This window comes from Bos grunniens, chromosome 9 (assembly GCF_055505025.1).
Source record: "Bos grunniens cultivar Pamir isolate PY7600 chromosome 9, Bosgru_T2T1.0, whole genome shotgun sequence".
Classification (NCBI taxonomy): domain Eukaryota; kingdom Metazoa; phylum Chordata; class Mammalia; order Artiodactyla; family Bovidae; genus Bos; species Bos grunniens.
In genome coordinates, this window is record NC_141173.1 from 97,597,943 (window position 1) to 97,612,149 (window position 14,207).

General features: G+C 46.8%; 1 protein-coding gene across 1 annotated transcript; it reads left to right on the forward strand.

Annotated features, from left to right (window-relative positions):
• Positions 1 to 8,770: 8,770 nt before the first annotated feature.
• LOC147366446 (uncharacterized) lies at positions 8,771 to 11,405 on the forward strand. Its single transcript, XM_086318602.1, has 3 exons — positions 8,771 to 9,147; positions 9,385 to 9,523; positions 9,723 to 11,405. Exons 1-3 carry the CDS (start codon positions 8,879 to 8,881, stop codon positions 9,729 to 9,731), a joined length of 417 nt encoding a protein of 138 aa, XP_086174728.1. The 5' UTR covers positions 8,771 to 8,878; the 3' UTR covers positions 9,732 to 11,405.
• Positions 11,406 to 14,207: the final 2,802 nt, after the last annotated feature.

Sequence of the window (14,207 nt, forward strand, 5' to 3'; positions counted from 1 at the left end):
TCAGAATTTTCCACTGTTTGTTGTGATCCACACAGTCAAAGGCTTTGGCATAGTCAATAAGACAGAAGTAGATGTTTTTCTGGAACTCTCTTGCTTTTTCGATGATCCGGTGGATGTTGGCAATTTGATCACTGGTTCCTTTGCCTTTTCTAAATTCAGCTTGAACATCTGAAAGTTCACGGTTCATGTACCATCGAAGCCTTGCTTGGAAAATTTTGAGCATTACTTTGCTAGCATGTACAAAGAGTGCAATGGTGCAGTAGTTTGAGCATTCTTTAGCATTGCCTTTCTTAGGGATTGGAATGAAAACTGACCTTTTCCAGTCCTGTGGCCACTGCTGAGTTTTCCAAATATGCTGGCATATTGAGTGCAGCACTTTCACAGCATCATCTTTTAGGATTTGAAATAGCTCAACTGGAATTCCATCACCTCCACTAGCTTTGTTTGTAGTGATGCTTCCTAAGGCCCACTTGACTTTGCATTCCAGGATGTCTGGCTCTAGGTGAGTGATCACACCATCGTGATTATCTGGGTCATGAAGATCTTTTTTGTATAGTTCTTCTGTGTATTTTTGCCACCTCTTCTTAATATCTTCTGCTTCTGTTAGGTCCATACCATTTCTGTCCTTTATTGTGCCCATCTTTGCATGAAATGTTCCCTTAGTGTCTCTAATTTTCTTGAAGAGATCTCTAGTCTTTCCCATTCTATTGTTTTCCTCTATTTCTTTGCATTGATCACCGAAGAAGGCTTTATCTCTCCTTGCTGTTCTTTGAAACTGTGCATTCAAATGGGTATATCTTTCCTTTTCTCCTTTGCCTTTTGCTTCTCTTCTATTCACAGCTATTTGTAAGACTTCCTCAGACAACCATTTTGCCTTTTTGCATTTCTTTTTCTTGGGGATGGTCTTGCAAGGGTTCATAGTAAGTTTATTTTTGCATTTGAGGCCAATTTGCAGAATGCTTTCACAGTGTGAGTTTATTAGGGTATACCACCTAGGAATCATGTTATCATTCATCTGAAGGTGGGGGTCCTTTCTTTATTCGACCTTTTCCTCCTGTTTGCTGGCTTTTGTTTCTTAGTCTCTGGGACCATGAAATTAGATGCTTATCAGCCCTGAGCTCTGGTGAAGAGATAGCAGGGCTGCTCAGCGAGCACGGGAGTTAAAATGTAACCTGCCCAGGAGCACTTCCTAAGCAAGACCTGAGTGACAAATTCAGCGGTCAGCAAGGTGGTATTTCTTAATTGATTGTCCTTACGGAAACCAACATGTTCATCTGTTTTTTTTTTTTTTAAGTGTCTTCACTGGACATCTCCTCATTAGACTTGTTATGTGCTTGCAAAAAATATCAACAGAGAAGATAGTAACTCCCAGATAATTAACCAACCCACTCTGAGTCAGCAGGAGAGGCACCCAAAAATCAAAGCAAGCAGAGAGAAAACAGGTCATCCTCTCCATCTCTAAAACTCATCATTCACTAAGGTAATTACAACAAAAGTCCCTTTTCACAGTATTTGAAGAGACGAGACAAGCCGAAAACATTAAAGTCTTTTAAGAAAAAAAAAAATGAGGGTGCATAAAAGCTGGTGAAATCTGAGCAACTTCTGTGGACTATCAATACCAGGCAATTCCTGGTATTGATAATAAACTAGAGTTAAGAAGATGTTACCTCTGGGGGAGACTGGGCGGCTCGGAGATGGTTCTTGTGTGTTTATAATTATTTCAAAGTAAAAGATAAAAAAGTTTATGCCTATATTTTATATATTTAAATATATGTATATATTTCAGTATACTTAGAGATACATCTGTATGTTTAGATATATGTTTGTATTTGGTATATGTGTATACATTTGGACATAGTACATTACTTGGATATGTGTGTATATATTTGGATATCATGTACTTAGTCACTCAGTCATGTCCAACTCTTTGCGACTGCATAGACCGTAGCCCCCAGGCTCCCCTGTGCATGGGATTTTTCAGACAAGGAGTACTGGAGAGAATTGGTACCTCCTTCTCCAGGGGATCTTCCCAACCCAGGAATTGAACCTGTGTCTCCTAAGCCTTCTGCATTGCGAGCAGATTCTTTACCCTCTGAGCCATCTGGGAAATCTCTCATATTTGGATATGTGTGTACATATTTGGATATGTGTGTATATATTTGGACATGTATGTACATATTTGACGGAGAAGGCAATGGCACCCCACTCCAGTACTCTTGCCTGGAAAATCCCATGGATGGAGGAGCCTGGAAGGCTGCAGTCCATAGGGTCGCTGAGGGTCAGACACGACTGAGCGACTTCACTTTCACTTTTCACTTTCATGCATTGGAGAAGGAAACGGCAACCCACTCCAGTGTTCTTGCCTGGAGAATCCCAGGGGTGGGGGAGCCTGGTGGGCTGCCGTCTATGGGGTCGCACAGAGTCGGACACGACTGAAGCGACTTAGCAGCAGCAGCAACAGTACATATTTGGATATGTGTTATGTATTTGGGCATATCTGGACATATTTGGATGTGTGTGTATATATTTGGACATTTGTGTACATATTTGGATATGTATTATGTATGAGCATATCTGTACATATTTGGGTATGTGTGTATATATTTGGACATGTGTGTATGTATCTGTATATATATGTACATATTTGAACATGTCAGTACATATTTGGATATATATTTAAGAGGACCCAGGATGATGTAAATACTTCCATAATATTAGAGAACTCCCAAAGTACAGAAACTTGCCCAGGGGAGAATCTCAACTTATATTTCTAAAGTGGAGAGCCTAACCCCACCTTTGACTGATTTCTGTGGGCTCACAAGAAGGGTGACTGAGATGACAGGCCCTCTCCCTGCCTCCACGCGCCCCGCCTCCAGCCCAGACATTATTCAAGCCTCACTGATGCCTCTGGCTCAACAGCCGCCACACACACGTCGCCCTGCAATCCAGAGCCGTCGGCACTCAGGCCGGCTCGGGCCTCCCGGGTGCTCAGGGAGACCATCATCGCTGCATGCAGGTCAGCCACCCACCAACAGAGGCCCCAGCAGCTCGCCTGGACCCCAAGAAACCACCCCTTCCTCAGCTGCGCATCCCCGCCAGACCCACCTTGCGGTAGAGGCGCCCCGAAAGGTCCCTGAGGGACGCGTGGAGCTGGGAGGCGGCGGGTAGGAAGTGGGGGGGCAGAGTTTCGAGGAAAGTGAGCCCTGATCTGGGCCGCGGCCTTCAGTCCTCGCCGCTGCAGGGTCTGCAGGGCGGCCGGCGCGGTGCGGAGCGCCTGGGACACGGGGAAACCCTCCCGGCCCCCCGCGATTCCCCACCTGACCGGGAGGGGGCGGTGCGCGTCCGCGGCTGGGACTGCGAGGCCGGCCCGCAGCGGGAAGGACGCTCGGCGGCGGGAGGAGCGAGACCCCGCTTCCCGGGAAGCGACCCCGACTCTAGAGGATGAGCGGGAGGGGTGAGAAACAGGAGAAGCCTGTTCTGAGCAGAGAAAATGAACGGGCAAAGTCGCAGAGGCAAGGGTCCCATGCAAAGCCCTCCAGGCTGGAAATCAGAAAACGGAGATGAGCCGGAATCGCATCTACACCCCAGCAAGAACGACAGGGACCCTTGAAGGGTCTTAAATTGAAGGAGTGTCCTCATCCTCCTGCCTCAAGTGTGGTCAGCAGAGAAGGAAGGAAACTGAGACGGAAAGTCGCACAGTCGTGTCTGACTCTTTGCCACCCCACAGACTTTACAGTCCATGGAATTCTCCAGGCCAGAATACTGGAGTCGGTAGCCCTTCCTTTCTCCAGGGGATCTTCCCGACCCAGGAATCCAACCCAGGTCTGCGGCAATGCGGGCGGATTCTTTACCAGCTGAGTCTCAAGGGAAGCCCAGAAAGGAAGGAGGTGACAGACTAACAAAGTCCGAAAGCAGACAGGGCATGGGCAGGGCGAAACAGAAAGGGCATGGGATCGGGGAGGTGGTTAGAAAGAAGAACTGACAAGGTTTTGTGACTGATTGGATCTGGGGGCTGAAATCAAGGCTGGTGCCAGGGTGTCTATCTTGGTAGAGAGGGATGTCTTCATCGAGAAGGAACCCAGCAAAGAATGAGATGGACTTGCTTGGAAACATGTTACCTCTGGGAGCTTATGAAAGTCCCCCGTTGCAGTTGCCCAGAAGGCAATTGGATATCTGGGTCTAGAGCAGGCTTTGGCAAACCATAGGCCATGGGGCAGCCTCCTGGTTTTGTAAATAAAATTTTATGGGCGCACAGCCCAGCCTGTTCATTTACTACTGGCCACTGGCTGCATGTGTATGACAATGAGTAGATGCGACTGAAGCTGTATGCTGGCTAGAGGCCTATAAAATATTTACTACCTGCCTTTTTGCAGGAAATGTTTGCCCAGGGAAGCGGTGTGGGCTGGAGATACAGAATCGAGTATATAACACTGAAACAAGGGAAGTGGATTAGGTCACCCCGGGAGAAGAAAAGAGGACCTGGGATGGAACAAGGTATTTTCCACATCTTCGTTATCCATTCAGCTGTTGATAGACATCTGGGTTGCTTCCATATCCCGGCTATTGTAAACAGTGCTGCTATGAACATAGAGGTGCAAGTATCTTTTTGAATTAGAGTTTTATCCCAGTATATGCGCAGTAGTGGGATTGCTGGGTCATATAGCAATTTTATTCCTATTTTTTTAAGGAAAAACTTTTTAAAAATTTATTTTTAAGGAATAAAATACTCTTCTCCATTGTGGCTGGAGAATTTACATCTCCTCAACAGTGTAGTCGGAGAAGGCAATGGCACCCCACTCCAGTACTTTTGCCTAGAAAATTCCATGGATGGAGGAGCCTGGTAGGCTGCAGTCCATGGGGTCGCTGAGAGTCAGACTCGATTGAGCAACTTCACTTTCACTTTTCACTTTCATGCATTGGAGAAGGAAATGGCAACCCACTCCAGTGTTCTTGCCTGGAGAATCCCAGGGACGGGGGAGCCTGGTGGGCTGCCGTCTATGGGGTCGCACAGGTCGGACACGACTGAAGTGGCTTAGCAGCAGCAGCAGCAACAGTGTAGTAGGGTTCCCTTTTCTCCACACCCTCTCCAGCATTTATTGTTTGTAGATTTTTTTAAGAATGGCTATTTTGACCCATGTAAGGTGGTTCCTCTTTGTGGTTTTGACCTGTATTTCTCTAACAATTGGTGATGTGAGCATCTTTTCATATGCTTATTGGCCACCTGTGTGTCTTCTTTGGAGAAAATGTCTGTTTAGGTCTGCCCATTTTTTGATTGGGTTGTTCGTTTTTTTGTTTCTCTTTGTTGCTGTTGTTGGTATTGAATTGTACGAGCTGCTTGTATGTTTTGGAAATTGCAAGTATTTTCTCCCCATCCGTAGGTTATCTTCATTTTGTTTATGGTTTACTTTGCTGTGCAAAAGCTGTAAAGTTTAATTAGATCCCATTTGTTTACTTTTGCTTTTGCTCCCTTTGCCTTGGGAGACTGACCTAAGAAAACATTGCTGTGACGTGTCAGAGAAAGTTTGGCCCGTGTTCTCTTCTAGGAGCTTTACGGTGTCGGGTCTTACGTGTAAGTCGTTAAGCCATTTTGAGTTTATGTTTGTGTACGGTGCGAGGGAATGCCCAAGGGAGGTCTTTTGAGGGGATGAACAGTCAGCTGGAGAGCAGTAACGGTGGGGTGCTGGGAAACCAAGGAGAGTGAGACTTTGTTGACGGTGGGAGTGGTCAGCAGTCACAGATGCTTCTGAGAATTCAAGTGAGATGTGCTTGTGTGTCCCAGCAGGTAAGAACATATGGGTCACAACACCCTACGCAGCCAAATCTCAATGGCCAAGGCTCCAGACAAAATCCACTCCGCCCACCAGTCTCACTAAATATATACAGACCCCAGGTGGCACACTGATAATCTGCCTGCCACTCCAGGAGGTGCAGAGGACAAGGGTTCAATCCCTGGGTCAGGAAGACCCCCTGGAGGAGGAAATGGCAACCCACTCCAGGATTCCTGCCTGAAGAAGTCCACAGAGGAGCCTGGTGCACTACAGTCCATGGGGTCACAAAGAGCTGGACACGACTGGGTGACTGAGCACAGCACACAGGAAAATAGCATGTTTTATTCAACAAATTCCTGACCCACCTCTGTAATGCTTTTGCCCCAACATGAGTGTTCTTTGACTGAATCTCCATTTAACAATGGTTTTGTAACATCACATTTTATGAGAGAATAGAAAAATCATTCATTCTTTCTCGAGCATTTTTTTGTCGGTAGATTTAAAAACTTTCAAGTTCATAACTTATTATTGGTAATGAAAGACAGCTTTTAAGGATTGTTGTAAAATTTAGGGAGGCCACCATGAAATTACTTTTATGTATGAGCTGTAAGATTTGGAATACTTCCCAGGACTTTCTTCTAGCTTGATGCCTTTCAAATCCATGTATCGTATCACATTAGTGAGAGAAAAAGAAATCTGCTAGGTTAAGACTCGGTGGACTCTTATCTTAGTGGAAACCATCGGGGAAGCCTCCTAGTTCACTGAGTGGGATGGATATATTGATTTTGGGTTCAAGTATCATAAAGAAGTTGTTTGTTTGATGTCTGGAGAGTTTAGGCAGAAGATGGGAGACAAGTATATAAACTTTGCCTGGAAATGGGTGAATTATGTCCTAAGTGTGAGGGTGGTAAAGGGACAAGACGAAGGTAATGACCGTGTGGGACGGCCCCCTCATGAGCCCCGTGGGGTTGGTGACATTCTGTTCTGAGAAGATGACACAAAACACACTTCGAACTCTCCAGTGATCAGTTTTTTCTTTCTTTCTTTCTTTTTTTAAATGAACCTATTTGCATGGGCTTCCCGGACGCGATAGTAAAAAATCCACCTGCCAAGCGGGAGATGAGGGTTTGATCCCTGGGTCCAGAAGACTCCCTGAAGAAGGAAATGGCTTCTTCAACCCACTCCAGTATTCTTGCCTGGGAAATCTCATGGACAGAGGAGGCTTTCAAGCTACTGTCCATGGGGTCGCAAAAGAGTCAAAGATGACTTAGCAACTAAAGGACAGTTGATAGTTGGGAAAGGCTCCGTGGGTAAGGGACAGCTACCCTATATGTCACCGCAAGCCCCCTGCGGGGTTCTGTACCCCAGTTCCTTCCAGAGTCCTCCCCCTGTCACCTGTGGAGTGAGGGATTACTGCAAACATCGTTCAGCTTTATTTGACCTACTTTACAAAACCAAGTCCTACCATCTAAATAACTATGGGAGCTACAGGGTTATTGCATTTGGATCCTCAAGACACCTTTCCACCTGCCCAGGCCAAACTTAGCAGTAATCTCATGAAAAGTCCTGGGGGCCCTTCTGTGGAAATTACTGCACATCAGACATTGCAGGAAACCTGCTCTGTCTGAAACCAAGGGCTGCCGTCAGTCACGCCTTCTTGGGAAGGAAGCACTGGGTTCAGACATGGGCGGACAGTTCACTAAGAACGGATCTGCTGATGAGCAAAGGAGTGGACAAATGAAATAAGAGACAGACATTATGACCTTAGGAGCAACTTTTCACTTCCAACTACCATTTTCTGTAGACTTGTCCGTTCTCTGCTGAGCACAAACACCACGATGGATGAAGTACAGTAAATGATGCTATGATTAGGAGCTTTTCCTTTATTATTATTATCACCGTCTTACAGGTCAGGACATTGAAACTCACCTGCCCAAAGTTATGCCAACGGAAAGAATCCTAAGTATCTGGGTCCCAAGTGACTGCTTTTAACCACTGCCTTGCAGACTTCTTCTGGAAGAAGCAACAGCAGTGGCCGCAACAATGGTATTAGCTACACTGGATTGAGAAATGGTTGCATGGAGGCCCTGGGCATGCTCAGTCGCTCAGTGTGTCCAATTCTTTGCAACCCCTTGCACTGTAGCCCACCAGGCTCCTCTGTCCGTGGGATTTCCCAGGCAAGGATACTGGAGCGGGTTGCCATTTCCTTCTCCAGGGGATCTTCCCAGCCCAGGGATCGAACCAGCATCTCCTGCATTGGCAGGCAGATTCTTTACCGATGAGCCCTCCGGGGGAGCCCCTAGCACTGGACATGGATTATTTCATTTACTCCCCCTCCTGACCCTAAGAGGAATGTGTTATCGTTCACATTTTACTGACACAGACAGAGAGGTTCAGTTAACTGACCCAGGGTCACACAACTGGTGAGGCTGGATGGGGTATCGAATGCCAGGGCCAAGCCCTTCAGCCCTCCAGCTTACCATCATTGCCACAGTCATTCACTCCAACGCTCAGAATGAGCATTTACTGAGCACCTATTGCTTTTGCGGAACTGTGGTCACCCTGGAAGTCCCAGCACTGAGGCCAAGCCAAGCGCTGGTAGAAAGAGCAGAAATGTGTTGCCTGGACCTGGTGGGGTTGGGGCCGGGTGGGGGGGTGAGGGGCGTTGCTGCTTATCTCTGCAGTGCTGCCCAGAGGCCATCTGCCTGGGTTTGCACATTTCAGTTTCTTGTGCTGAGCTTGCTGCTTAATTGTGCAGAGTTCTGTTTGCTTTCTGTTTTTAGAATGAACATCGCCAGGCAGAGGGTAAACTCCAGGACACGCACTGCACATTGCCTTTCCCTTGTATGTCCCCAAACCAGCAGAGGGTGTGTTGGTGCTCCAATAAATGAAATTGAATGAAAGCTTCTCTTTCTGGTCTCTCTTCATTATTAATCCATAAAGGCCTTTAAGGGGGTCAGCTTTTGTTGCAATCAACACTAGGGCAGGCAAGGACTCAGGGCATCGAAGTCTTTCTTCTTCTCAAAGCTCCTTTTTGAGCCCAGTTCTGCAGAGTCTTGCTTATCTGGAGAGACGGGCAAGCCATAGGAGATAAAAACAGATTATGTTACATGCTTAAATGTGGAACGTGGGCTTCCTGCAAGAGCTTGGAGTTTCCAGAAACACCGAAACTGTCTCCCCTTGGGCGATCCCAGCCGAAACTGCCTTCCCTTGGGCGATCTCAGCGCCTCGGGGGCAATAGCTCTGACGCAGTTCAGACTTCACTCCAAGCCACAGAATCGCAAACAACCTTTCTTCTCAGCCGGGCCTTTGAAGCGCTCTACTCGGCCGGAAAACACTTCGGAGCCAAACAGAAGCGGACTCCGACCAACAGCGGCCGGTAGGGGACGGCAGACCCCGGCCTTTTCAGCCGCGGGGGCTGCCGCCCGCGCCCCCAGGTGGGGGTCCCCAGGTCCACCAAACCTGTCGCAGGTTTTCTGCTCAGTGGCTCCACCAGCCCAGCTCATTCCCTTCTCAGGCTGCAGGCTTGGGCTGCAAGGGAGAGGATTCCAAGGCGGGGATGGGAGCTGGTGCGGGCGCCTGGCCAATTGCTATGGACGATTTATGCCTCTGATAGGAAAACTGGAGATGCTGGCCAAGTCGGCAGCTGCCTGCATTCCGGCAAAGTCACAGGGCGGCGGCGGCGGCGGCCTCGCAGCCAGTGCCCGCGCGGCGGGAGCCGGGACCCGCCCCGGGGAAGGATGCGCGGAGCCAAGGTAGGGGACCCCTCCTCCTCCAAGCTTGGCTCGGGTCTGCCGGCGCGTGGCCTGCCCTCCCGGGGGTGGAGGTGGGGAGCAGGTCAGGTCCCTCGGCCCAGCAGCTGGCTCAGCGTCGGAACACAACCGGGTGGCTGGGTTGACAATCTGTGAACGCGGAGGAATGGAATTTTCAGTGAGTGGGTTTTTCCCTTTCCAGGAGCGCTGATGCTTGGCCCTGGTGCTCCAGACCCTGAAGTCCAGTTTCGAAACTGACCAGAGTAGGCCATGTTTCGGAGGAGGGCAGCCCCTACGTCTCCCCTTTGCTGAGGGCGTGTGAAGAGACTGTGGCGGGCTGGGTGGGAAGAGATGGGCAAAGAGCTCCAATACCTGTATTTCCGTGCAGAGACATTTTACAGCCAGGAAAAACCAATATCATCAGTTCTGCCATAACATGCCCACTGTGGGCACGTCATCTTCCTGCTACAAATTTTACCTGTTTTATGCTGTACCTGTGTTCCTAGAAAGACATATTGTTGTCCCTCAATCGTGTCCAACTCTTTGCGACTCTATGGACTGCACCATGCCAGGATTCCCTGTCCTTCACCGTCTTCCCGAGTTTGCTCAAACTAATGTCCATTGAGTCAATGATGCCATCCAACCATCTCATCCTCTGCTCCCCCCTTCTCCTCCTGCCCTCAATCTTTCCCAGCATCAGGATGTTTTCCAGTGAGTTGGCTCTTTGCATCAGGTGGCCAAAGTATTGGAGCTTCAGCTTTAGCATCAGTCCTTCCAATGAATATTCAGAGTTGGTTTCCTTTAGGATGAACTGGTTTGCTCTCCTTGCTGTCTAAGGGACTCTCGAGAGTCTTCTCTAGCACCACATTTTGAAAGCATCAATTCTTCGGCCCTCAGCCTTCTTTATGGTCCAACTCTCGCATCCAACATACAGTACTGGAGTGGGCTGCCACTTCCTTCTCCAGAGGATCTTCTGACCCAGGGATCGAACCTGGATCTCCTGCGTTTCAGGCAGGTGCTTTACCCTCTGAGCCACCAGGGCTCATAGCTTTGACTAGACGGACCTTTGTCAGCAAAGCAGTATCTTTGCTTTTTAATATGCTGTCTAGGAGGTTTGCCATAGCTCTGCCATAACTTCCAAGGAGCAAGGAGCTTTTAATTTCATGACTGCGGTCACCATCTGCAGTGATTTTGGAGCCCAAGAAAATAAAATCTGCCACACTTTCTATTTTTTACCCATCTATTTTGAAAGCCATGCAAAACATTTTTGTTATTAACTCTGATTTAAATGGCAAGAAGTAGCTTACCATAGGGTATATTGATTGCAGGTTAAAAGGGCATTTATATGCCCTTAGCTATGAGTATTCACATGCTCTGTATGCTTCATGTTATGTACAACTACAGGTGAGATAATCCCCTGGAGAAGGAAATGGTAACCCATGCCAGTATTCTTGCCTGGAGAATTCCATGGACAGAGGAGTGTGGTGGACTACAGTCCATGGTGTTGCAAAGAGCTAGGCATGACTTGAGTGAATAACCCTTTTACTTTCACTTTCAAATTGATATAAGTACAGTAAAATTAATAGTCTAAAACTAGCTAATGTGCTTATTAATCAGAAAAAATATCCAATTTCTAAAAGTTCTATCCCATTTAGTAATTTGACCTGTATGACATATATATGTATGTATGTGTGTGTGTATGGATAGCTTTATAAGAAAAAGTTGTATTACACATTGTACTAAGTTTCTTTTTTCTGCCCATCACTGAGACATCTTTTAATTTAAAAAAGTGGATTATATAGATCTATGAAATAAGCCACCAGAACAAAAACATTGTGTACTTTTTGTGGTTACATATAAACAAAAGACTGAAAGTAACAATTTATACTGCTGGTCAAGCATTAAGTTGTCCTTATCAGAGACTGTCAATTTAAGTGCTGATAAATGGTGAAGACTGGAGCTGAATTCCCAGAAGGTCAGACCTTGGAGATTTCTGTTTTGAATAGATTACTGGTAGTTGTTGTTCGTCTTTCTTACAAAAGTAGAAACAAGTATGTTGTTTAGTCACTAAGTCGTCTCCAGCTCTTCTGCGACCCCGTGGACTGTAGCCTGCCAGGCTCCTCTATCCATGGGATTTCCCAGGCAAGGATACTGGCGTGGGTTGCCATTTCCTTCTCAACGGAATCTTCCTGACCCAGGGATTGAACTCATTTCTCCTTCACTGATAAGTAGATTCTTTACCACTGAGCTACCGGGGACGCCCAGAAACAAGTATACAAAACTGGATTTAGAAAAGTGGGCATTTAATCAGTTACAGCGCCCTACTGATCAACAAGTGATTTCAAGGTGATCAACAAGTGATTTCAATGACAATCACTTACGCTGGCCTGGTCAGCACTCCCCCCCGCTCCATTAGATGACAGTCCTCCAGATTTCTGCAGCCAGCGCCCCTGTTCCCAGATCCAGCATCTCCTGGTGCTTCAGGACTTCCCAAGTCCCTCAGCAACCCAAGAAAATGGGACATCTTAGAGAAGACCCTACCATGTCTCCAGGTATGGTCCAGGGAAGGAAGACAAAGCCCTGGTTCATTATTACGAATCCTTGGAGAAGGAAATGGCAACCCACTCCAGTACTCTTGCCTGGAGAATCCCATGGACGGAGGAGCCTGGTGGGCTACAGTCCACAGGGTCGCAAAGAGTCGGACACAACTGAGCGAATCCTTAATCAAGAGCATCCCTTAATCAAGAGGCCGTTTCTATTAATTCTGCAAATGGTTGTTAAAAGCCCATTCATTTTAAACTAGTAGTTCAACTGTCCTGTGTGCAAGCTGCCCTGAATCTAGCTCTCCACATCCTCCACTGTGTCACTGAGTTAGTGTAGCTAAGCTCATCACGTTATGTTATTCGAGAAATGTGAGCTATGTAGAAAAGAACAGACTGAGCCAATGCTGAAGCGATTCACCAACTTTCCTTATTTTTTAAATATGTTAGGTTTTTAAAGATACATTATTTCTTTATCTCTGGCTGTGCTGGGTCTTGACTGCTGTGCGCGGGCTTTCTCGAGTTGCAGCCCGCGGGGGCTGCTCTTCCTGGTGGTGCCCGGGTCCTGGAGCTTCGGAGCTTCAGTAGTTGTGGTGCCCGGGCTTGGCTGGTCTGCAGCATGTAGGATCTTCCCCAACTGTGGATTGAACATGTGTCCCCTGCATTGCAAGGCAGCTTCATAACCACTGGACCACCAGGAAAGCCCCTGGTTGCTCTATAATCGGCTTTTGATATTGAGAAAGGACATCCACCTAAGATACGGCCAGTTTGCTGGGTCGTATTGACCCTAACTTTTGTCTCCCTTTGTGCTAGTTTGGTTTTGGAATCTGATATATCTCTAATTATTTTTCGTGTTGTACTAATTAGCATCACGTTGCCCCCAGCCATTTAAAAGAGGCTTTGTGAGGAGTCAAGTCAGAGGCCACCCCATCTTGACTAAGTCTTTTTCCCCAGTCATAATTTATTTCCTCCGCTTCCTTCTCATCTTCCAGCTCTGCTTCGGATACACCTCTTCTCTACAGAAAAAGACTTTTTTTTTTTTTTTTTAATGAAATGTCTACAGAAAGACATTTTCATTAGAATTAGAAGGGGTAACAAATTGTAATAGCTTGTTTTTCCGCTTCCCGTGTCTTTAGAAAGTCTCCCGTTCGCTTTCTTTGAAGCCGTTCATGAGTGATTACCTTGCTCTGCTCCCCTGACGCCCTCACATGCTTGTTCTTTCCTTCTTTTATCATCACACCCGTGACGCTGCCCGCCGGGACTGCTTACTGAGACATCATTTGTGCTGCTTTTATCTTCGCTAGACCACTCCTCCACATGACTTTTTGATGGTAATATTGTCAAGATTTTCTCCCAATGTGTGCTCACTCCTGTTTCTTTGTAGGTTTTTGTTTTAATACCTCTATTTTGACACATTTTCCCCCTGCGTTATTAAAGGGAAGGTTTTGCTCATAAATAAAAATGGCTTTTTAAAATGTATTTGACAATGAGTTGGCCTTCTACCCCATTTTGGTAAGAGAATTGAAGACAGCAAATTCTCTTTGTTGCATAAAAACTGCCACTGAGCTTCTGTGCTCCCGATTAGAGAGATTTGAGGCACTCCTGCCACGAATGATTTGCTATTGACCACTTTGCCTGTTTGGGTCAATATAACTATCAGTATGTTTCGAATATCAGAACTTTCTGTGACCTTAAGTATGCGTATGAGCAATTATTAAAATTATATGTACTATCAGATATCTCAGAAATACGTTTCCCAAAGGGAAGAATTTTATTGGACTGGTCTGTATTCAAAGCGTGTCTTACTTTGTGAAACCTACAAAGTAGGTGAAAGATTTCTTATACCTGGATCAACATACTGATCAGTATCTACGGGATAGGCAACGAAGTGTGTCGGTATTTCTAATACACGAATGTCATTGACCCCATGGACTGCAGCCCGCCAGGCTCCTCTGTCCGTGGGGATTCTCCAGGCAAGAATACTGGAGTGGGTGGCCATGTGCTCCTCCAGGGGATCTTCCAACTCAGGGATCAAATCCAGATCTCCTGCATTGCAGGCGGATTCTTTACCATCTGAGCCACCAGAAAAGCCCATAGATCAGATAACAGGAAATTATAATTTCGTTCATGTCTTAATGAAACCACTT